Genomic DNA, 25,245 nt, shown 5'->3' with positions numbered 1-25,245 from the left:
GGTAGCACTTTCTTAATCTGGGTTACTGTATGAATTTGTAAGTAATAAAGCTGTGTTTTTATTTTAAAAGAGTTACTATAATTAGATTGTTCTATGAGTTTGACTATCACCTGCTGCCCATGGAAAGAATCCCAGTCTTCTGCTCAAAGCCATGAATGTACTTCTTACCTGAGTAAGAAGTGTGAGTTTAAGAAGTGTGGTTTTGTTTATATGACCCAATGCAAGGAGTCTAGCTGGAGAGAAGAGGGAAAGATCATTCATCAGTAGTTTTTGATGCCGGCATTCTGGAAGACCTCTGGAAAAAGCTCTCCTGCTTCTGCAGAAAAGCCAAGTCCCTTGACATTTAAACCAAATGAAGCTGTAAAGGTTTTTAGAGATGGGTGCTCTTAAGGGCTCCAGAATGTGGAATGTTCCATTTGCTCTGTCGGAAAACAGATGTGCAGTAATAAATGAAATTCCTGCTCTTCAGTTTCTTTTCTCCAGTCACATTACTGAGCTACTGTTCTTAGACAAAGTTGGGAGGAGAACAGTTGGTACTACTGAGAACAATTTTCCTTTGGGATCAGTGACCTTACCATTATTACCCTCCCCATCATGTGGTCATGCTTCCTTGCCTCTGGGAAGTGGGAAGGAATTGAGCAAAGTGTTTAAGAGTGCGGGTTCTGAAGTCACAGAGAATGGGATTTAAATCTCAGCTGGGACACTTGCCAGCTGGTATGTAACTTCTCTGAGCCTCAGCTTTCTCATCTGGAAAACAGGGATTAAAATAACACCTGCCTTATAGTTGTGAGGATTCAAGGATTGCAGCACTGAGCGTAGAGCCTGATAATGGTAAAGTCAATGGATATTCTCTGATCCTAGGACAAGTGGAGCTGAAGTCGAGTTCCGTGTCCTCCAAGTATGCTCTCTGTTCTCTTGGCGAACAGCGATGGCAGCCATCTGTAGCTGCTTAAAACACTGGATCCAGTAAGCAAACCTTGTCTTCCATTGCATCAGGCCACTGTGATGGCTCTTCATGCCTGCGGTTTCAAGTGCATTTTTGGCTAATGGTGGACATGGATACAGAGAGCTCCCTAACATCTAACACATTCATTCATGCATGGATTAGGCTAAAGCCAGGGAAATCATTACTTATGACTCCTATTATGTCATCTTCTTCATGTATTTTTCTCCAACTGGAGTGCCCAGGAAAATATGGCTTACACTTCTTATATCACTTATTCAACAAATGTGCATTAAACATTCTGAAATTCATGGCAATTTGGTACTAAGGGAGAGAGCAGGAACTTAGTTTGGGGGTGGAGGAAAATAAGACACACGTGCAGACAATACTGTGTATAAGAATATGTGGCATGATCCCCACAGACAATATACATCAGAAGGGGAGGTGACCCCCACAGCTGTGGCTTGACACACTTGAACCCTCTTCAAACCCCATTTCCTTGACAGAGCCATTAACTTCCCACCTTTTCTCCTTTTTATCCTCTTCCTTTTTTCTATTCCAAATCACAGCCTCCATTAATGTTTGGGCTACAGAAAGGAGAAAGGGTCTGTAGATACTGAGTCCACGGTTGGCTTGAGAAGCGTAAGTAGGGTGGTATTAGCTTGGGGAAGACATGCCTCTTCTCCCCAGGCTCCATCCACCTGGAAAACTCCTACATAGCTTTTAAGGCTTATGGTTAGAACCGTCTCCTCCTTGAATTTTTCTCTGACTTCCCTAGATAAACTTTTTTGGGGTAGGGATGGAGAATGTATTTATCAGTAATATAATTATTTGAAAACAATAAAAATAATGAATATGTTTTATTTTTCTTGCAGATTTCTTGCAGATTTTGCAGGTTATACCTCCCCCATAGCCTTTATGTTTCTCTCTTTTCCTTCTCTTCTCCCCTATCAAGGCCAATCTTTTCCCTTTCCTGGTACAGAATACCTGGGAGAGGGTGGTGAGGAAGGATCAGGGTGTCAAGACTAGAGAGAATAAGAATATGATTTGTGAGAAGTGATATTCACCATCCCAAAGAGTGGGAACATGGCTAGAAGTGGTGGGACGAAGATAGGACAGGAGCGTTAGTCAGAAGGCCCCGTTACCGTACCTGCTGCATACTTCCATCATAGGACTTAGCCCTTGTCATTCTTTGCCTGCACGTCTGTCGAGTTGATAGCCTTCAAGCTGGAAGGCAGACAGGTGTTCTGGAGGGCAGACAGGCTTTGAGACCTCGGGTGTAGTAAATACCACTGGCTTCCCATGGTCACTGTGTAAGTTCATTGACTGCAATTCAGCTGATCTATCTGCAGACTCAGTCCAAGTCATAAATAGGGATGGAAGGATCTGGAGACATCTTGCCTGTCTGGGTTACTCAGAACTCTGAATTACGGATATCCCGTTAAGTCGTCACTCTATTTGTCGTACATGCCCTCTCAGCCTTTCCTATCCCTAACGCCATGCTTCACTAAGTGTCTCACAGGAATTAAACTATTTAGGGAAGCTCATTAGGGAAGGTGGGAAAACAATTCAGGTTTGAAGTTAAAGCTTTATATAGGTGCTTTTCATTCTCCAGCTTCTCTGTGCTGTAGCTTTGAGGGACCTAAGCTAATGTTGGAGGATGTGAAGTATCAGGGTGCTCTCTTATAAACCTAACCATCTGCACAATTTTGACCTGATGAAATGCTTACCTTACTTACTGTGGTTTTCTATGGGTAGATAAAAGAGAGGCATTGGATCATCATGCATGTTTATTACATCTGAGAGGAAGTCTGGATGACTTCACCTTTATTTGTGGGAGAAAAATAAACCCATGGGAAGATGTGCTCCTCCCAACCATTTGTCTGTTCCTTCATTTGCTTATTGAGCACCTACTCTGTGAGAGGCACTGTGATAGGTGCTCGAGATAAAATGGTGAAAGATGTCGTATCTGTTCTTAGAGTCCGTAAAGGTCAATTACCTTTCTGATGGCAGTAACAACGTAAACTTTTGCTGTAATGGGCCAGAGAGTAAATATTTTCCTTGTTGTGGGCCATGAGTTCATGTTGTAATGACTCAGTTCTGCCTCTGGAGCACCAAAGGGGTCGTCGTAGATGATTCATGAACAAATGAATGTGGCTGTGTTCCAGTAAGACTTTATTTAAGGCTATGGAAATGTGAATTTCATGTAATCTTCATGTATCATAGAACATTATTATTCTTTAGATTTTTTCAAACCATTTACAAATAAAGCAACTCTTCTCACCTTGTGGACTGTACAGAAACAGGCAGGGGGGGGGGGGTTTAGCCCTTGAGTCATAGACTCCCACCTCTGACCTAGGAGATGATCACTGGTAGTTTAGATCTGTGATTTCTAAGTCAAGCTCCTCTTCAACCGAAGTGGAGTTCTGCTTGTCTCCTGACCCCAAACCCCAGCTCCAGAGGTCTTTCTACAAAACAAAAATCTTTTTATAAATGTATGGTACAACTGGGGACATCTGGGGACTTGTTTTCCTGCGAGAAAATGAAAGTGACTCCAGTGACTATTTGGTCTCTGAAACAGTTTAGATCAGTTTAGATTTTTTTTTTTCCCTTTTTTTTCCCCTTTCCCTATCTCCATACTAGAAATTAACATAAAAATTCTTTCTGGCTAAATTCCCAATACATTTTCACAGTGAGCGTTTTCTGAAGTGAAAATTAGTAGCTTCCTTGCAGTTTTCATCAGGGATGTGAAATTGTGCAGCTCACAGGGGTGGAGAACTCAAACTCCATTTATGAATTAATACATGCTGCCGAGAGTACCTTGCTATCTGCCGAGTGCCAGGGATTCTTTTCTACAAAATCCTGAGTATCTACATAGTGTATTTTAATTTCTTTTCTCATTCCACCAGTGAGCGAATACCATTTTCTATTTGCACAAATGAATTAATATGTAACAACTAGTACCTGTATAAGATTATCTTATTTACACCATCCTTAGGGGTTGGCAGCACTTGGGCAAATTATAATGTATTTCTCTAGTACCCCCTCCCTCCTGGCCAATTTTTATCCAGGTGAAATGTAGCAACAGGGAGCATGAAGGACACCATCCAACGGGAGCCACAGGCAGTGGGAGTAGACATCTGTGGGGGCAGATCTGGCTCAAGTCCCAGTTGTGGCTGCACAGTGATTAGGGATCTATAGAAATTCCTTGTTGAAGCATAAGATGACTTTCACATCTCTTGTCTTTTTTCTTGGACAACCTCTCCTTTTCTCTTTCTCTAACCTTGGTTCCCCAAAACAGCCTTGAGTCTTCAGACTCAGGATCGTGGCTATTGAACTCTATGTTCCCCCTGCTGGGATGGCTCTGATCTTTCAGGTCAGAAAGTTCTGATAGTGGAGGAAATTTGACTCCTGTGGCAACTCACAGGAATCATGGGGGAAGGAATGTTGTCATTGTTAAACAATACAAAACAAAACAAAACAAAACAAAACAAAACAAAACAAAACAACCACTTGTGGGCTTTGGAATCAGACAGATTTGGATTTGAATCCTGTTTTTTTCCACTTAGGAGCTAAAGTAGAGTTCAAGCAAAATAATTAGCTCCTCTGCGTCTTAGTTTAGATAGCTGTGAAGTGGAGGAGAAAACCTTCCTCACAGAGTAGAGAGGAGGATTAAATGAGATAATGAACAGTTAGTAAGTTCCCATTAAATGCTGAGAAATGCATTGAGTAAGCGGTCTATAAAAATACTACCACTCTGACTTAAGAAATCTGTTTCCTTCATTTATGCACCAAATGTTTATTGAATTGCTGTTTGCTTCTGAGAAGACCGAGAAATAAAATCCATGTACCACACAAAACAGAGGAGCTCACATTCAAGTAGAAAAGGTAGCCATCTGCCAGTAAGTGCAGTCATGCAGAGTATGGGTGTAAAACAGAGGTATGTAGAGTGGGGCCCCCGATGTGGGAGACCTCAGCACACCTGGAGACATGCAAGAAAGAGGTGGGCAAGCTAAGGTTGAAAGATGCATAGAAGTTTGTCAAGTGGTCAAGGGAAGAAGTATGTTCCATTCACAGATAGTGCAAGATCTGGTTTTGCTAGTTTAGGATAGCAGAGGGGGAGAAAATGGTCACAGTGGGCCTGAGGAGAGATGCAGGGGTCCAGGGATGAGGGACCTTGAATATCATGTGAAGGAAACTGACTCTGACATACCCAGTGGTTCTTTATGATGTGTGGGAGAGCAGAATGCTATTAGTGAACTGATGTCCAGTGCCCCTTTAAGTGTGATTGAGCTAGAGTAGAGATCCATGGAGGGGCTCAGTCACCACAGATGTGTCCAACCTGTCCCTGAACCTGAGGCCAGAGATCAAGTCCTCAAAAAACAACGTGACAAAGCAAAATAGGACTCGGGATAGTGTCATCTAAGTTCAGTGCTTTAGGCTTCCTCCACACCAAGGCCCTGTCATGTAAATCTAAGCTTTTTCACGGAAGGCCTGCCTTCTCTGTGCTGGATTCGAATGCAGGTTCCATTTTAGCATCCTTCCCTGAGAAACTGCACCATCCCACCTTCTGGACTTCAGAACTATGGGCACTGCCTGCTGGGAGTGGGGACCTCAGTGGGAACAAGGATGGAGATTTTTCCAAAGAGGAAATGAAGTTATTGCCATGCTTTCGAGATCTGAATCAAAATCAAAACCCAAAACAGATTGAGAAAGACCTCTTTCTTTCCCTTGAACTTGGAATCCAGGGACTGTTTTACAACTGGAAACCCATGCATCACAGTGGCAGCTCTGGACTTTGATTATGATTACCTAACCCAGCCCTTGCTTCCCCAGGGCCTAGCAGGAAGCGCACCAGCCTAAATAGGTGTGCGTGAATGTGTGTGTGTGTGTGTGTGTGTGTGTGTGTGTGTGTGTTTCAGATTACAGGTGCCTGGGGAACGCGCGCCCAGGGCAACAGATCAGGGGCCCGAGTTTCCTCCCACATTAGGGCCCAGAAAAAGGGGCTGGAAGCTGAGCTTCACTTCCAGCTTCCCCCAGGCTCGGTTCCAGCAGCGCTTGGGGCTCTCCAGAACCTCCGCGCTCGCCTTCCCTCCTCCCTTAGCAACCGCGAGGCTGTGGATACCGCCAGCGGGTGGGGGCCCGGGAGGCTACGGGGCAGCTCTGGGGCGGCGGCGGCCCAGCTCAGGTGCCCGGAGCTCGGGCGGCCGCAGTGCGGAGTCACCGGGCGAGCGCAAGGGTCGCTGCGCCAGCGCGCACGGGGCCCCGCGCACCCAACCTCCGCACCTGCCGCGGGGTCCAAAAGGGATCCTGCAAAAATGAGCCATTCTCACCCGGCTGGGTAAGTGACAACTGGAGCTTTTCCACCCCGCGGCAGGTGGCGGCTTCAGCCAGCGGCCCCTCCTCCTCCCTCCTGCAGCGGAGAAAGGGGCTAGAGGGGAAGCGAGAGGGAGGGCTGGGGAAGAAGAAACAAATAATAGGAATTCTGGGTTGCACTGAAGATGGCAGAAATCCCAGGCTTCCCATCTCCTCCCTTCCTTTCCTCGCTTCTTTCACCGACGTTCGCCTCTTTGAAATTTTCACTCTGGAAGGATTAAAAAATGGATGTGAAAAACGCATACATTAAGCAGGGACGTTAGCTGGGATCAAAAAGATCCTGTGGTGTGGGACATGTGCGTTTGAATGCAAAAGTAGAGGTCACCAAAATATGCATTCGTTTGGAGATTTGGGACTGAGAGAGAAATTTTCACTGTGGCCTCTTGCAGAGAAATGAGGTGTGAGTTGATTTAATGTCGAGGGAGGTTTAACTGTGAAGGGGGCCCCTTATTTCTGTGTCATGGGGGAATCTTTGAAAGTATTTTGACTAGGGAAGGTGGTGTGATACTGGAGAGGACGGAGAGAAGGAAGGAATTGTGCCCTCCTATGTTTACACATGATCTCCTGTTGCTTTGGGCAGGGTGACTCCTCAGAAGATGTATTTGGCAATTATTCAATCTATTCTAGAAAGTTAACACAGTCATTATTGGATGTTGTTTAAAAAAAAAAGTCTCTGTCCTTTTGTTGGAAGGGAGAATATCCAATTTCCTCCCGAATTAAACAATGTAATGCATATTAGATGGTTTTTTATTATGATACATCTAGTAAGCAGATAATATCCTAGTTGATCTTGCAACTAATTTGAAAATGTTTTCCTTTTTAATTGGATTTATTGCACATTTTCAAGAGCAGCAAATTAGTAGAGGACAACATATTTAAGATCATTTGGGGTTTGTGATGTCTAAAATGCCACATTAGTCGTTGTGTTTAGGATTAATAGTCGAACTTAAAGATTTTTATTTTTTAATGAATTCTGAGTGTAATGACATACACAGAATGTTTGAAAAACTGGAGGTATACAAGGTACCATGTTGGAAGTCAATTTCAGAACTCTTTTTGGAAAGCAGTGTAGCTACGACTAAACAAGCTTCTTCTCATTTTATCTCAAATTGAATTTAGTTTAGGTCCTTTGCCACTTTGAGGCTGAACTCCTGTACAATTTTAGTTAGCCGGGGGTCATGTGGGATGTAAATGGCACTATTTTTCTGCAGCTGCTGTTTGCAGTATGTCCACATACGGGAAAATGAATGTGTCAGTCATGGTTGTCTTCCTATGTTTTTCAAATTTTTGGCTAAGTTAGAATCTTATTAGACCATTTAATCATCCATTTTAAAATGTGGAAAAACCTGTAGCTGCTTATTAAATTGTGCATGATTAAGATTTCAGAAACTGAAGTGAAATTTTTCTGAAGCTCCATTAGTTCCAACACATTGGAAAAAAGGAAAATTTATGATCTAGGGAAAGAGTATGCTTCATGGTACTCTTCAAGAAAAATACTAAGATGGCAACACTAATTTTGCACTAAAATTGTAAACTCCTGGAGAGTAGGCACCATGTCTTATTAATCTTTGTGTCTCCTTCACCTAGGACAATGATCTGCATAAAGTAAAGCTCAGTTAATGTTTGTTGAATGAATGGTGTGTTCTGACACTGCCTCTGGTCTAGAGGTGGATGTATTCACAAAGGAAAAGTGTATTAGAGCTGAACATTTGTACGATAAGCTGAACAAGTGTTTACCAAGTGCCATGTCATAGAATAATATTTTACATGAAATACCTCATTTAATTTCCCCACCCATTTCATGAGGCAGATTCTAGTCACCCTCATTCTCACAGGGAAGGAAACTGAGGTCTGAAAATTTTGAAAGGTCTCACAGGTAGGCAGGTGTCAGGGCTGGAAAGCAAAACCAGGCCATCCAGTTTCATTGCTTGTGCACTGAACAGTTACACAACTTTGCATCTCACGGCCAGTAGCTGAGATGTGTTGGAGCCCTAGATGCATAGAAATTCCTATCCAGATCAGACCAACATCTGACAAGTGATTCCTGTACATAACTATCTGGCATTTTGATATATAATTAGAAAATTATTTTGTAATAGTGGATATATGTGTATTTTTTTGGTTTTAGTTCATTAAAAGTAAATGAAAACAATAAACACAAGAATAACAAACTCTAAATGCCTTAAAAATCATCCACGAACAAAATTATTCAAATTGCTGAAGTTTTTCGTCAATATAAGTAGTGATTCTTTTTCTTGACTATGCCACCATTTGGAAATAATAAAAGTTTCAGTAGCAAATAAAAGGTTTCATTAAAGCTGAGAAAGCTTTTCCATCATTGCTGAAGCAGTTTGTACTTATTACATTTTAAGGATAAATGGTAATGAAGTGCAGTGGTACAATAAAACAGAAATTTCAAATCCCTAAAATTCCACCAATCAGTAAGTGACGCCCTAATGCTTTCTCTTGGTGCTTCCTTTGAGTGCCACTGCTTACTTAATTACAGCTTGAAACACTTGATGTAAAAATTGCAAAGGGTCTGTGCTGACTTGGTTCAGAAACAGTTTGGAGTAAACAAAAGTGGTCTTAAAAACTTCTGCCAAAGATTATAATAGAGACTTTGAATCTGAGCTGCATTGTAATTTGGGGGAAGTCAACTATAAAACACCGCTCCTGGCACTACCATCTCTAATGCAGTTGTTTCAGAGTGGAAAATTTCAGCTCATAGTCCCTCTAGTTCGCTAAATCTCACCCTGGGTTGCTATTGGTGTGTGTGCGCGTGTGTTTGTGGGTTGCGCACTAGTCCTGGAGGTAGAATGGGGATTTTATACCCCTCAGTCATGCATGAGGATAAAATGATACGGCTCTTCTAACTCCTTCAAAGGATCGTCACTGAATCCATGTGAACTTGATTCCCTGTGTGAAAGATAAGCTTGGCTCTAAGTAGAGATAGTCACACTCGTCTGTAAATTTGCTTTGAGGAATTGGAAGAATGGGGAGCATTATGGTTTAGGACAAGATAAAAATGCAGAAGATGTATGCTTGGAAAGATTGCTCCAAGGTTGGACACACTTTTTTTTTTGTTTGTTTAGACTTATTAATGTATATCTTTTAAATGTAAACAAGTGTTTCTGTACTGACGGAGTACAGATCTACTTCCACTTAAGATGGGGTTATGATCCAATAAACCCCTTGTAATATAAGTCCAAAACGCACTTAATTCACCAAAACTGCTGAACATCGTAGCTTAGCCTTGCCTACTTTCAATGTACTCAGAACACTTACGTTAGCCTATAGATTGGGGCAAAATCATCTCACACGAAGCCTATTATATAATAAAGTAGTAAATATCTCATGCAATCTATTGAATGCTCTACTGAAGGTGAAAAACAGAATGGCTATCCGGGTACATACAGAATGGTTTAAGGTTATCAGTTGTGTATCCTTGTGACTCTATGGCTGACTGGGAGCTGCCACCGCCCAGCACCACCAGAGTGCATCATACCACATATCACTGGCCTAGCAAAAGATCAGAATTCAGAATGGTTTCTCCTGGGTGCTTATTGCTTTTGTACAATTGTAGTCAAAAAATTATAAGCCAAACCATTGTAAGTTGGGGACCATTGTATACGGAAGTATGGTATAGAAAGAATTAACACCTCCCTAGTACTCGATGGTAACTCATCGAGTTACCATCCAATTCCTTCCAATCCTAGTCCTTCTTCATCAAAGGCAGGGTGAAAACTGCTGGGAATGAAATTGTCAATTTTTAGATAGTGGATATATATATCCAAAAGTGACAAAAAATTATAAGCCCACCATGTCATTTACAAATGGAATGTCCATTGCAGTTTGTTTCTGCCTTTTTTTGTTTGGTTGGTTCAACAGGGTACTTTTAAAAATTGTGACATAATTAACATATAACATTAGTTTCAGGTGTATGATATAATAATTCAATATTTGTATGTCCCACAAAATGACCAACACAAATACTTACATGATCTCACTTCTATGGGAAGTCTAAAACAGCAACAACAAATGAATAGATACAGAGACAGGGGAGGGGTGGAGGGAAGGTGGGGGCGATGTGAGTGACGGGAGTCAAAAGGTACAATCTTCCAGTCGATAAATCATTACAGCTAATAATACTCTTTTTTTTTTTTAAATTTGAAAGTTACTAAAAGAGTAGATCTTAAACATAAAAGAGTAGATCTTAAACATTCTTATACACACACACAATTTGTACCTATGTGTGGTGATGAATGCTGACTAGATTTAAAATTGTGGCGTCTCTGCCTTCTTACCAAAGTGTACTGCTTTGTATGGCTGTAGCAACTTTCTAGTCTCTTCGTTGCTCACCACTCGCTCCTACTACCAAAATTATCTCTGTCACACAGGAAATCAGACTTGAAGTCATTAAATATTTAAATTCAAATTGGGTAGTTTCTACTCACCCTCTTGTCACATATTAACCATTTAACATCAGAAATAAATTCTTTCTGATTAAAAGAGATGAATTGAGTGTGTTCTTTTGTCTTGACCTCTCTGATCATCTATTAGAGTCTGCTCTTTTTGTTATAGTTGGGATGTCTTCTCTTACCCCTTTGCTTAACAAACCTGTGCACATACATAGATGGAATTGGAGAGGGATTTGTTTATACATCACTCGGTTCTTTGAATTCCTTCAGAGTTATAGACCAAAAATCACATAGTGATTTATCGTCAAAAAGTGTTTTCAGGGGTGCCTGGGTGGCTCCGTGGGTTAAAGCCTCTGCCTTCAGCTCAGGTCATGATCCCAGGGTCCTGGGATGAGCTCTCTGCTCAGCAGGGAGCCTGGTTCCTCCTCTCTCTCTGCCTGCCTCTCTGCCTACTTGTGATCTCTGTCTGTCAAATAAATAAATAGAATCTTAAAAAAAAAAAGTGTTTTCAGGGATCTTTCAATGAGATCCTTCAATTGTATTGAAAGCAAAGTGGTTGGAGTTTACTTGCGATAGTATGTGTTGCCCAGTCAGGAAGGCACTTGTGTTAACATCTGTGCAATTTAGGTTGCCCCTTTTATTTTCCAGGTATCCTCCTAAATTCAGTGCACCCTGATAAGACACCGGGTGGTGAGAGGTGTGCCCTTCTTTTGTAAAAATGGAAAGATGATTATAAAAGGGAAGGGGGTTATGGATCATTATGATGTGGAAGAGCATTTTCAGTCAGATAAGTTTTAGGCTAGCACCGAAGAAACTAGAGGGTCTAGAAATTAATTCCCCTAAAACTACCCTTGCCTGGGTTCCATTAGGAAAGTCTTTAGGTATCCAAGCAATGTGCATATCCCAGTATGTACACTTCTTGTATAGAGAACAGGGTACTGTCAGATGCAATCTTCTGTAGCATCCCACATTCTTTCTCGCAATCTCTGATGAAGAAAGGTATCTCTAACTACGAAAAGTGGAGACTTCCCCAACTTACTTTGATTATTAGTAACTACAAAAAGTTTTTCAGGGAGATGAGAAAATAAAACTTCTGTGACCCAATTTTCAAACCTAAAATCAGCCTCAAATAATCTGGGCCTAGGTGTTTATATGTTTTCAAGACTCTAAGTTTCCAGAGACATCATTTTCAATGAAAATTTCAGATTCTGGAAGATAGTACTGAAATAATCTTTTTAACTTTAATTAATAATTTTGGCACAAACCGAGAGAAGTAGTATGCAGATTGAATTATTGGATCTTTCCTGCCAATGACTTACTCAGTTCCCCCCACAAATAGTTGAAAATAGTGTAGGCTTTGGAATGATTCCATAAATGTTCATGGGTTTATAGTAAACTATTAAATTAAGTGGCGGTAAAATTTGTAAAAGAGGAAAAAATATCTAGGATTCAAAATTCATAAAGATCTGCAAGCATCTTTGTCACCTTTCCCTAAACTTGAAGTTCCAAAGGATACATTATAAATATGAATTATATTTTTTGAAAGGATAAGGGAAGAGGACCATCAGCTGAGTCACAGTCAAAATAAAACCCTTGGCACCACAAACACAAATAAATACAGTGAACTGACAGACTTTTATGCTTTCAGATAAACTACTTAAGGTAAATGTATTTATATATACATTTATATATAGTTACCTTATTAAATTAATTTTTGGTTTGAGTGATCAATTGCTGGTCCTGGTTGCACTGAATAAGACTTGGGCAACGCCCTCTAAGGTGACTTATTTGAGTGTATAGACACTGTATTTTGATTTTTCTTTAGTTCCTTGCTTTGATCTACCTCCATGGTTCTGAAACTTATGCATACAAAGAATTACTGAGTGGTGCGGCATACACAAAACCATGAGTATCATACTTTTTGGATTAAGCTCATAATTTTTAAGAATATTTTTGACAATATAATACATTTGCATCTTGTGCTAACTACAACCCAAACGTTAGGTAGGATTCCACTATACCTTTGGTTTCTAACCACTCAGAAGCCTTTTTTTTTTTTTTTTTTTTACTAGCTAGAAGCTCTACACAACTGTCTTCTTCCAGGAATTCCAATTAGGGAACGCATCCTTCACTGAAAACAGCATTGCTGCAGGTTGTTATATTAGCAAATATATTTGGATTAAAGTAATTCACCTGAGAGCTTGCATTTCTGGATTAATGTCTTTTCCAGAGAAAAGAGAAAAAGATGTTACAAGTTCAGTAGATGCAGCTTGTAAAATCATGCCTTACTGAGATTCTGTCAATATTAGGATTAGAGTTTTCTTGAGAGTCTTTGTCAAAGCATTGCTTTTATAGTGAGCCACAAGACACATGCTTTAAAAGTGAAGAGCATTTTAAAGTGTAGATGTACGGGTCAGACTTCCTTAATGACTTCTCATTTCTTGAGGGTCTCTTCTGACCCTTACTCTTCTTGTCTACTGGTTTCTTTCCTATGGTTAACTCTTTTTTTGGTCTATGGGCAGATGACTGAGAGGTATAATTTCTTTTCCTGCCCAGGGCTCTGGGGGATCTCTTTGGAGAGCTTCATTATCCTCTCCACATCTATCCAAACTACCTACATGGAGGTGGTGGGATAGAAAAGGTATCTGTCCCCCTTTTGGATGGATCATCAATGACCCTTTTCTGTTTGCCAACACAGATAATTTGAAATCAAAGTGTGGGTTTCTGTGTACTCAAGAAATACATTCCTATTAGATTTCTATCTAAATCCAGGTTATATCGTTCAGTTGGTCATCTTTTTCATTGTGCTTGTGTTTTGGGCTGAATTGTAACCACACCCAAATTCACATTTGCTGTGCTAACTCCCAGTGCCTCAGATGTGACTGTATTTTAAGATATGATCCTTAAGATGTAATTATGGTTAAATGAGGTCAATGGGTCATTCATCTAATATGACTGGTAATTATGGTTAAATGAGGTCAATGGGTCATTCATCTAATATGACTGGTGTCATTATAAGAAGGGGATGTTAGGACATAGACATACACACAGAAAGAAGACGATGTGAAGATAGAGAGGAAAAATGGCCATCTGCAAGCTCAAGGGACAGGCGTAGAATAGATTTTCCCTCATTGCTTTCAGAAGACACCAATCCTGTTGAGACCTTGATCTTGGACATCTACTCTCCAGAACTGTGGACAATAAACTGTTGTTTAAGCCCCAGTCTGTGATACTTCATTATGGCATCCCTCCAGCACTAATACAACCTGTTTGTCACTGCTGATGCTCTTTATTATGTGGTCCTGCAAAAGCTAAAGATGGCCTTTATAAGAAATGTAGTCATTGGAAATGATTTAACAAAACGAGGCTCATGAAGAGTGGAGATTGGAAGCCAAAAGTTGAAAAGGGAGATAAAACTCAAAGCAAACAGAAAATATGATTAAAGCGCTAGTGAGAAGAAGTAATTAAGATAATAAGTCAATGATCTCTACTGGTTAAGTATTGAACTTTTCTTCTTAGTCTGATTCGTAATCAAATTACTCCCCACCTCTCAGCGTCTTACACTAGTTGGGCTAGAAAATTGTACATTTTAAGCTGGTGACCCATTTTTCTGTGACTGTTATTATTTTCTTATAATAGTAATAAACATTTATAAATTAATGAAAATTCTTAGGGCAAAATATTGAAACAAGGAAAAAACAGCAGGGAACTAAACAGACAATATAAATTGCACATAGTAGTTATGAAACAGCATTAAAAACTAAGGATTTTAAATTGAATTGAATCATAGTGTTTTATGGTAGCAGTTAATCTGACATTCTCTATATGCCATGGATTGTAATATTTTATATTTGTGAATATTATGTGGCTTTCATATTAAGAAGTTGTCTTTCTTCATAGCTTGCTTCAAGATGTTTACAATAATCTTGTTTCTATTGTTTAGATTCAAATAAAAATAATCTGCTGTAAATTAGAATAATAAACTTAGAGGAGATCTCAGTGAGTCTCCGGGTACTAGGGATACAAGTTGTTTTTATTTTCTTTTTTATACTTATCTGTGTTTTGAAAAATTTCTACCTTGAGCAAAAAAGAAAAGAAAAAAGAAAAACTGCTTGACATCCTCCCATTGATAATCATAGTAGGGTTTTTTGGTCATTTTATTTTTTCTCCATTTTCCTATGCCTATCTTACTTTTAAAGCTATACTGACAAAGCTATATTGTTTGAAAGGCTGTTTCTAAGACAGTACTATTTTTAAAGTTACACCAACAAGTAAGGAAGGGAATTCCCTCGGAACATTCCAGTCATCTTTATGTTTCCCTCATAACTACAAAGGTCTTGAGGGTAGAGACCATACCTCTCTACATATTTTGGTCTTCCATGTACTTCAGAACTATACCCTGCACTTGGCTCAGTAATTGCTGACATAAGCAATCCTCTTGAAATCAGTAGTTGGAATCTCTCAAACTACCAGCAAATGGCTCATTCACCATAATTTGTAGGGATTTATATGAGGTTATCAGTGTTAAATTTTTCTTTCCTACGAATTTTGTTTTCCTCTCAGTCAAACTTGACACTTAGAGTTTGTCCAGACAGGAATCTTCCAGAATAGGAAATGGACTTAGGGAGTGAATGAGGCTGACCTGAGGCTGCATTCCATGTAGAGGGGTATTGAAGTTCCAGTTCTTGGTGAAGAGATTAGCCAAAAGAAGAAGAAAAGGGAAAGTCTGAAGTTTCAGGACGGAATGCAAGAGCATGGGGAAGGAACCAGATCCCCAAGTCCTATTTCAGGCAGCAGAGGAGGTCAAAAAGCAAGTTGGGAGACAAGGTCCAAGGAAAGGTAGAAAATGTTGGGGGAGTGTGGGTGGAAGGTTAGAGCATTTCAAAGGGAGCCACAAACAAGGACTTGAAGTCTCAGAAAGATTGGAACTGTCTGAAAGTCATCTTATTTTTGTGTGTGTGTGTGTCCTTCTAAGTGAAAAGGAATGATATTCCACAGAGAAAATCAATGTTTCATTAAAAAAATATGAGATGAACATGCTACAGTAGGAAGAAGAATATTGTTGGGGTCAGATAGACATAGGTTTGAATCTCAGTTGTGCCTTATGGGGACTTAGGAAAGTTAATTTCCCTGTGCCTCACTTTCCTTTTTCAAAAATTGGGCTAATAAATACCTTCCTTGCAGGAATATTGGCACATATTAGAGACTCAGTGAGTGACAGCTATTGTGTGTCTCTTTTGATCTTCATGCAAAACATATGTTGCTTAAGTCTTTTTTGTTTTTTTCTTGTTTAATTTTTCCAGCTTTATGGAGATGTAATTGAAATTATATAAGTTTAAGATGCACAGTATGAAGGTTTCATATATGTATGTTTTATGAAATGTTAGTTAACATATCATTAAATCTTTAGCATCTAATTCTTAAAGTACATCAGCTCTATGGTAACTTCCAAAATCCACTGAGCATTTAATATATGATAAGCAATTTGCTAGTTTTTAGTATTGACTCATTTAATGCTCTCAATGATTTTCAAAAACAGCACTCTTATTATTTCCATTTTCAGAGGAAAATAGAAAGCACGGGGAAGTTAAGTACCTTGCCCCTCATTGCCAGTCTACTCAGAGGCTGATATGGTTAGATAGTTAAGAGTCAAACTGAGGAAACTGGACTCGAGAGGTGAAACTCTCAGCTTCCATACTCTGCCTCCTCAAGGATACTGGTGGTAGAATAATTTAGTCATGCTGTTTCCCTGCTTAAGACCCTCCTTGGCTACTAGAAAACTGGCCAGTCCCAGGCCTGTTGGGCATACCATCTTACAGGCCACTCCTTTGATTTTTAAACAACTGTTCCTTTTATTAAGCCAAACTGTCCTCCTGTACTTTCCCTCATTATTTGGGATGCTCCTGCCTTCTTAGCATCTTTCACAGGTCAACCATTCACTTATCTGTCCACCATATGCTTTCTCTTCTTTAGGCTGAGCTCCTCAGGACTGTTGACGGGACCTTGTAGAACACAGTTCAGCTTAGTGGTTCAAGCAGAACAGTCGCTGATTTGAATGGTGGATCTGCCTTTAACTAGTTATGAGCTGCTCATCTAAGCACTCTATTATTTCAGTTTACTCTTCCGTGAGGAGGGTGGATAATAGTACTTTGCAGGGTCGTTTTGAGAATTAAAGTACATAGCTCATGTTAGTAGAGTGTTTACTGTGTGCACTACAAAAATGTTAGTGATCTATAAATACTAGTGATGAAAATTATTGGTTCCTAGAACTTTCCCTCCTGTCACCTTTTCTCCAAACAGCATCCTTATCTCCCTTGGTTTGCATGTTATTTTTCCATTAATGCATATTTCTTTAAGTGTCCACAATTTATTTTTTTCTCTCCAAAGAACTAAAATTCTTAAGCCTCCAGAGAAGAGCTTTTTTGGGAACTGTCCACCTTGGGGAGTCCCAGGCCTACTGACTTCCCCTGCACTAGTTTCTTATTGCCTCATCTGTGAACACTGCAAAACTATCTCGCCAGTAGTCAGCACAGTTGGAGACTAGTTTTGTTTTTACTAGTCACTTCAAACCATCATATTAAGGCTATAAATAAAATAATATTATGGTTCTCATCTGTCTGCTTCATTGGAATAAGCTGAATGAAATTGTAAATCAATATTTAGCATAATTGCTGAGATCTGGCAGGTTTGGATACAAATAAAAAGAATGAAGAATGTAATATAATATCATTTATATAATATTAGTTCAATCACCCTCTATAAAGTGGCAGGCAGCAGAGACTCATGGTCTAATTTTCGTTGGCAAAGAGTTTTCTTATAAAGGTTGGGAAAATAATTGACCCTTATGTCAATTACTCTTCTGTATTGGTCTTTCTTCAAGTTTCCTCAAAAGGTTTTTCTTTTTTTCCTGCCTCCCTAGGAAATTTCCTTTCAATGCAATTTTGTAGCATATTGCAAAGCATTTATTTGACAAAAACAAAACAACAAAACTAACATTGTCAGCATGATCATCCACACTGAGGATTCTGAATTTTTTTTAAAAAGCCAAAATATGTAAAACATGCTTTTGAACCTCTTGGCATAAACTACTTTCAGTTATTATCCTGAAGCAGAAGAGAGGTTACGATCCTTACACATTGATTTTTTTTTTTTAAGGTTGTATGTCAAGGAATTGGACCAATGTATTTTGTTTCCATGAACTGATTTATAATCTCATTCATTCGGCAAGTATTGAAGTGTTTACTGTAGATATGGCATCACCGTACAACTTGTGAGAGAGATGGATACATGGAGGGATCTTACATGAGTCTAAAGGGAGTGATCAAACATGATGAAAGAAATTCTGGTGCAAGGTAGCAACACAAGGACCCAAGGACAGGGACAGCTACAATTCTATGGGAATTCCTGTGACATCCTGGCATCTTCTTTTTGAGTCTTTGGACGTGAGTTTACTGATGAGCTGTGCCTCCTTTTATAACCTCAGTGTCCTGAATGTAAAATAGTAGAGTTGACTAGACCTCATGTGGTCATTTCTATAATCCCATGGCTCCAGGTAAATACATTTCCAGACCAGTAAACTTAGATCATCCACTTCAGGAAGCAGTCACAGCATTTGACTTCATGGTGATAATTGCAAAAGGAAAATTGAATTCACCAGGGTCATGCATCTTGTAAGGGGTAGAATTAAGAATTTGACTGCAAGCTTTCTAGCCCTAGGTCTCATCCTTTTTTTTTTTTTTTTAATCTCATAAAATTTATTTTGGGCTGAAGTATTTGATATAGATTTATTTGCCTTTAATAGCTACAGGAAAATCATTGCACCTATTAAGAGGTAAGGTGTCTGGTGTTAAATTTTCTCACTCTTAAATGACAGAGATGCAGTTTTCAGTGATGGGAGGCTACACAGTTTATTTTTTTCTTTATTTGTCTGGTTATTTGTGCTGCTTTCAGTTATTTTGTTTGGAGAAGTTGTTCCCGTTTAGATTTTATTAACTTCTTTGTTAAGAATCTTTCTGAGATGCAAAAATCTTAGTTTTAGTTGGTTGGCTTGAGTGTGATGCGTTTCCTCATAGAGCTGCAATTCTGTAGATTCTTACAAATCTTTTTGGTGGACAGTGAGAAAGTCAAATGGGTCAAGAGTTAGAGCTCTATTGCTTGTGAATTGTAGCAAAATGGCAATCAAACCACAATATCCTATGATTTGTTTAACTTGCTTTCCCAGTACAAAGACTTGATAAGTGAGTTGCAGAAACATTTTATCTGGTTGTCATTGCTAGAAGCCTGCCTTGGCAGTGGAGTTTAGTTGTAGGCCCTCCTAGAACATTATCAAACTCCACAAATTGCAGATTTAGTGACCTCTGAAATGCAAAGCACCTCTCGATTAGGCTCTTGTCTCTAGCAATAAAACTGTGCTCATTCACCTAAGTCTTATTTGATTTTGTTGAGCATAAAATGATGTAATCAGTTTTTCCAGATTTGTAGGTGAGTTGAACCTTTCCGTTTGTGGCAATATAAAGAGATATCTTGCATAAAATTTCTTGATTGAAATGCTGCTGAAAATGTCAATGTGTTTGCTAGAGTCCTCATGTTCTTTTTGTTGGGGATAGGAAATGATTGAAGGAGTATATGAGCCCCTTTGGTCAAATATTGCATATAGAAGATGAATTTCTGGATAAAACTGTGTAAGGCATACTTCTGTATGTTGACTCATGTAATCAATCATTTTATTTAATAGCTCCTGTGATATATCTTGCTACTTATTTTTGAAATTAGTGGTGTGCTGGTAAACTGGCTTTTCAGGAAGAAAAAAGCCTAGATTTATAGTGTTTGTTAATTTCTGTGGTGTAAATACTCCCACGATGGCCAATTTCATGCTAACAATGGCTTGCAAAACTTTTGAAAATCTTAACGGTTATCTCATTAGAGCCAGTATGAGTCAGCCCAATACTCCACAGTTATTACTTTTAAAATATAGTTTTGCATGCTTTCTAATTGTTTTATGTGGAAAATCCTTCTCTCTAACCTCATTTTGAGGCTTTTAATGGTAGGGATCCTGCCATATTCTTTCCTCTTCCCCAGATTTATTTATATATGTGCAGTAATTAAGCATACACAGTGACCTATTACATCAATATTAAGAAGATTCTTTCACATTTTAACATTACTAAAATCATCTGTGCTTACATCAATGGCATACTATAATGTAATTGGCAAAATTTTCTTCTTTCTTAGTGTTTCATATAATCATTATTTGAATTTCATGAAATTTGTTAAGTGCCGATTAATTGATGTTTGACACAAGTGCAATTACATCCTATGGGCTAAACTGTCTTTTCACATATTACATTTACCTAAAGAAGTTATCTTTCTATTGTTATCCTTATGAGAAAAATCTATTGTTTGAATATATTGGCTCTTTAGTGTCCCTCCTGTTCTTTTGTCTTAGTGCTCATATTTGGCACATCAAAATTTAGGCTCCAATTTCTTTTGTACATCCTGGTATGGTGCCAAGAACTGTCTTCCTCCATCTGGGAAGTGTCCCTTTTGAAAGTGAGGATCACTGGCATCCCTGGACGTGGTCATCGGACAGTGTATATATTATTGCCATAACATTCAGCATCTAGTGTTTCTGCTGCCTGGCATCTGGCATATAGGAAAAGCCTTGTGATAGGCAGAATAATGAATGCCCCTCAAAGAAGTCCATCCCTGTCTTAGTCTTCACAACATGTGAAATTTACATGGCAAGGGAAAATTTAGTTTGCACATGGAATTAAGGTTGCTAATCAGCTGACCCTAAAATAAAATGGGGGGAGCCTCTAGAATGTGGAAAATATCCTTCTTTAGAGGCTCCAGAAGGAATGTAGTCCTGATGACCCCTTGACTCTAGTCTAGTGAGACCCATTTTGAACTTTGGACCTCCAGAAGTAGAAGGCAATAAATTCGTGTTAAGCTACTAAGTTGTGGTACTTTCGTACAGTAGCAGTAATAAACTAGTACAAGCTTCATTAATTCAGATAGGCAAAAATCACAATTTGATCTAAATAAAACTGGTTGTGTCAAAATTATTCTTTATATTCTCTCTTAACAAGCTTGCTAAGGAAATTTGCATCATAAAGCAGGTTGCAGAAATATATATTAGAGAATAAGATAATTTAAAGATTTCAGAATATTGTTTTTATGCTAATGATATGGCAAATTACAAATGAAGTTATGTATTAATTTCATTTGTAAGTATTTTCATTTAGAATTTTTCTATTTCTGTACCAGGGAATTTATGGAATTACATTTTTCTGTGACGATTTCATGATTCTTATTTTTCTGTCATCATACTTAACATCCTGGTCCCCACCTTAGCAAGCCCTGGTGAGTGGTATTCCACTGTGACTTGGCAAATATTATAAGGAGCAAGTTTTAGGTTATATAATTAGCAAGTGACTTAAACTAAGCTTTGTGTTCCTAATCCACAAAAGACAAAAGAGACAATTGTGCTTTCTGTTCTGGACCACAGGCTTGTATCCTCCTCAGATTCATATGCTGAAACCATAATCTCCAGTGCAATGGTATTTGGAGCTGGGGCTTTTGGGAGGTAGGTCATGAGGATGGAGCCCTCATGATGGGATTAGTGCCCGTGTAAGAAGAGGCGAGAAAGAGCTTGCCTTTCGGTCTGCTCCGTGCCACGTGAGAATACAAAGACCAGATGGCTGTTCACCATCCAGGAAGAGGGCCTCACCAGGAGTCTGACCGTGCTGGCACATTGACCTCAGACTTCCAGCCCTCAGAACTGGCAAATAAATATCTGTTGGTTAAGTCACCCAGTTCATTTTGTGACAGAGTCTGAACAGACTCAGAAAATGGTTCCAAGAAGTGGAATGCTGCTATAACAAACATACCCAAAAATGTGGAAGCAGGTTTGGAATTGATAATGGAGTAGTGACTGGAAAAGTTTTGAGGTGCAAAAGGTTTTTTCCAGCTTTATTGAGCTATAATTGACATATAATATGGTGTAAGTCTAAGGTGTACAATGTGATGATTTGATAGATGTTGATATTACAAAATGTTTACCCACAATAAGTTTCTTTAACACATTCATCATCTTGCATAATTACTTTTTAAAAAAATATATAATTTCTAAGCAACTTTCAGGTATATGATACAACATTGTTAACTGTATTCACCATGATGTACATTAGATCCCCAGAACTTATGCATCTTGTGACTGGAAATTTGTACCCTCTTACCAATATCTCTTCATTCCTCCTACATGCAATCCCTGGCAACCATCATTCAGTATTTCTATTAGTTCATTTTAAAAATATCCACATACAAGTGAGATGGCACAGTATTTTTCTTTCTCAGAATTACCTGACTTAGAATAATGCCCTAAAATATATTCATGTTATTGCAAATGTTAGGATTTCCTTTCTTTAATGTGGAATAATAATCCTCTGTGTGTGTGTGTGTGTGTGTGTGTGTGTATTCACCATATTTTCCGTATCTTTTATACATTGATGGACACTTAGATTGTTTCCATGGGTTGGCTATTATGAATAATGCTATAGTGAACTTGGGGGTGCAGATATCTTTTCAAGATCATGATTTCATTTCTTTTGGAAGTATTTCCAGAAATGGGATTGCTGGATCTTATGGGAATTCTATTTTTAATTTTTTGAGAAATGTCTATACGATTTTCCATAGTGTACCAATTTACACTCCCACCAATAATGTACAAAGGTTCCCTCATCTCTCCCTTCTCACCAACACTTAAAATCTCTTATCTTTTGGAGAATAGCCATCTTAACAGATGTGAAGTGATTATCTCATTATGGTTTTGATATCCATTTCCTTGATGATAAACTGAATATCACTTCACATACTTGTTGGCTATTTTTATTTTTCTTCTTTTTTTTATTTTTTGGAAAAAATGTCTTTTCAGGTCTTCTCCTCATTTTTAACTGGATTGTTGTTATAGTTATTATGCTTACTTTTGAGTTGTATGAGGTCCTTATATATTTTGGATATTAACTCCGTATCAGACATATGGTTTGCAAGTATTTTCTTATGAAGGAATTTTCCTGTAATTCTGGTGAGAACTCAAAAAATAAAAGGGAGCTGGAGAAAAAGCTTCCTTCATCTTAGAGAACACATAGATAATCGTGTACAGAATGTTAGCAGAAATATGGATGGTAAAGGTCATTCCAATGAGGTCCGAGTTAAAAATAAGAAACATGTTATTGGAAACTGGAGGAAAAGCGATCCTAGTTATAAAGTGGCGAAGAACTTGGCCTCATTTTGTTCATGTTCTAGTGTCTTGTGGAAGGTAAAACAACCAAGGTATAGTAAGTCACTTGCTCCCAGTTACGGAACCAGTAATGATGAGGCCAGGATTGAACTGGAGCTGGAGTCTTGACCACTACATCTGTCTCTCCCCTCAAAGGTAGACAGTATGGGGAGAGGCAGTGCTGGGAGAGGGCTTAGGTTCCAGATCGCTGAGGCCAGAAGAAATTCTTCTATCACTGTGGTATATGAAGAAGTGTTACCTTCGTCAGGCTTTTCTATGACTGGCTCAGGTTAAATGATAATCTTGTTTTAGAGATTTTCCATTTCAGGAAGATAGGAGTGCTGTACTAGCTTTCATTCCATGGGCCTAAAAGAAATCACATGACTCTGTGTATGTGGAGGGGCTTTGTAATCTGCTAATGGGATGGGAGTTTATACTTCTTGCCCAACTTAGGGCACAGAAACTGACATGGAGACACTTAAATATGCATTATCTATTTGTGAATGAAACGATCTATGACACAGGAGGAAATAAAGTATGCCCACGTGCGTGCACACACACACACACACACACACACACACACACTGTATGTATATGTATACTTCCCCCTTGTATACTAGACTAGGAACTCTGGGTGCAGTGTCTGTGCCATCTCTGAATCACTGGTATCTTATGGAATGCCCTGAAAATAGTCAGTGCTCAATAAATGCTTGTAATTAATAATATTATAGTGCTTGTCTTTTCAGATGGGTTTTTTTTTTTTTCTCTTTGGGGGCAGATGGAGGGATTGATAGGAACCACCGACTTTATTACTTCAGAGCTCCACTTCTATATTCTACACAGTGGGAGGCAGGGGTTCCAGGGTTAAGTGTTGAAGGACTGCAGCTGGGAAGGCAGCACTCCCAGTGACTCAGCAGCCTGCTCCTCTAATCCCTCCACCGCAGGAATGTGGGGTGTTTATCAGAATGGAGGAAACAGGACCCGTCATAGAGACAGGGTCGCTCTGTTTCCTGGGGGACCATCTTCCCTGGTGCATTGAGCCAGATAGTGGGTTGTTCTTCACCCGGTGACCAGAGAATGGGTAAATAGGCTTGTCCATCAGATAAAGAAGCCAATGAGTGAGGCCTGTCTTGGCATTTAGCTGTGGGACTTAGTGTGAACAGCATGGCCTTTGAATGATATAGTCACAGTGGCCTGGTAATTGCTGTGATCAGCGCAGTTGTTGATCTTGTGGACCACAGCAGTGAGGATCATGGGACAGGGTAGCACGACCAGAAGTCCAGCTTTGACCAGAGATGCAGAGAGTGACTTACAAAGGGAGTGGAGTGCTGCAGGTGCAACACAATCACCTCGGGTGAGGTGACCTCATCTGGCCCAGGGCTCTGCTGAGGGCAAGAGAGAAAAGAAAAGGGTGTGTGTGTTGGGGGAACAGTGGCAGTGACTAGAGAGGACAAAGGCAGAAACATCAGAAAAGCTCTACTAATCGAAATTTGTGGCCGGGTCAGTAAAGCTCTTGTAATTGAGCAAGTGCAAAGGGAGGCCACAAACCCATACCAAGCACACGGGAAGAGAAGCAGAGCCGACAGACCACGGTTGTGGCTGACACACAGGATTCCTAGCATCTCCCTGTGGAGGCTTCATGGTCTGAACAAGGGTGACATTTGCATGGATACAATAGAAATGTTTGCTTTGACTGCTAATGTAGTCTCATCAGTCTCCTGGGACGGACTACCATAGACTGGGTGGCTTAAACAACAGAAATTTATTTCTTGCAGTTCTAGAGGCCGGGACGTCCAAGATCTATGTGCCCACAGATTCAGTGTCTTGTGAGAGCTGCATCCTGGTTCAAACTGGGTTGTTTTCTTGCTGTCTCCTCATATGGTGAAAGGGTCAAGGGCGCTCTCTGGGGTCTTTGTAAGGGCACCAATCTCATTCATGAGGGCTCCACACTCTAATCCTATTACTTTGGAAGCCCACCACCTCCTAATACCATCACACGGGGGTTTAGGATTTTAACATACGAATTTTAGGGGGAAGCAAACATTCAGTCCTTAACAACTGTTTTATTAACTCTGTATATAATTCACTTTAGTACAATTTCTTGTTAACAAACAGTTTGTCACTCTTAAGTTTCAGTTAAAAAAAAAAAATTAGGCACTGCTGAAAAAGAAATCAGTGACCCTGGATGAACCCAGCTAGTTATTTTTCAAATTTTCTGCCAAGGCCAGATA

The 25,245-nt window shown here is 39.4% G+C and overlaps 1 protein-coding gene across 1 annotated transcript in view; it reads left to right on the top strand.

Annotated features, from left to right (window-relative positions):
* The first annotated feature begins 5,912 nt into the window (after positions 1-5,912).
* Positions 5,913-25,245, top strand: part of ERICH3 (glutamate rich 3) — a 93,890-nt gene continuing 74,557 nt past the window's right edge. The window contains exon 1 of the mRNA XM_082688131.1: positions 5,913-6,284. Coding sequence (XP_082544257.1) covers positions 6,262-6,284 — 23 coding nt within the window. The 5' untranslated portion in view covers positions 5,913-6,261. The remainder of the gene's footprint in view (positions 6,285-25,245) is intronic.

The sequence above is a fragment of the Mustela nivalis genome (assembly GCF_964662115.1).
Source record: "Mustela nivalis genome assembly, chromosome: 10".
In the NCBI taxonomy this organism is placed as follows: domain Eukaryota; kingdom Metazoa; phylum Chordata; class Mammalia; order Carnivora; family Mustelidae; genus Mustela; species Mustela nivalis.
This window is presented reverse-complemented; position numbering and strand designations above follow the sequence as displayed.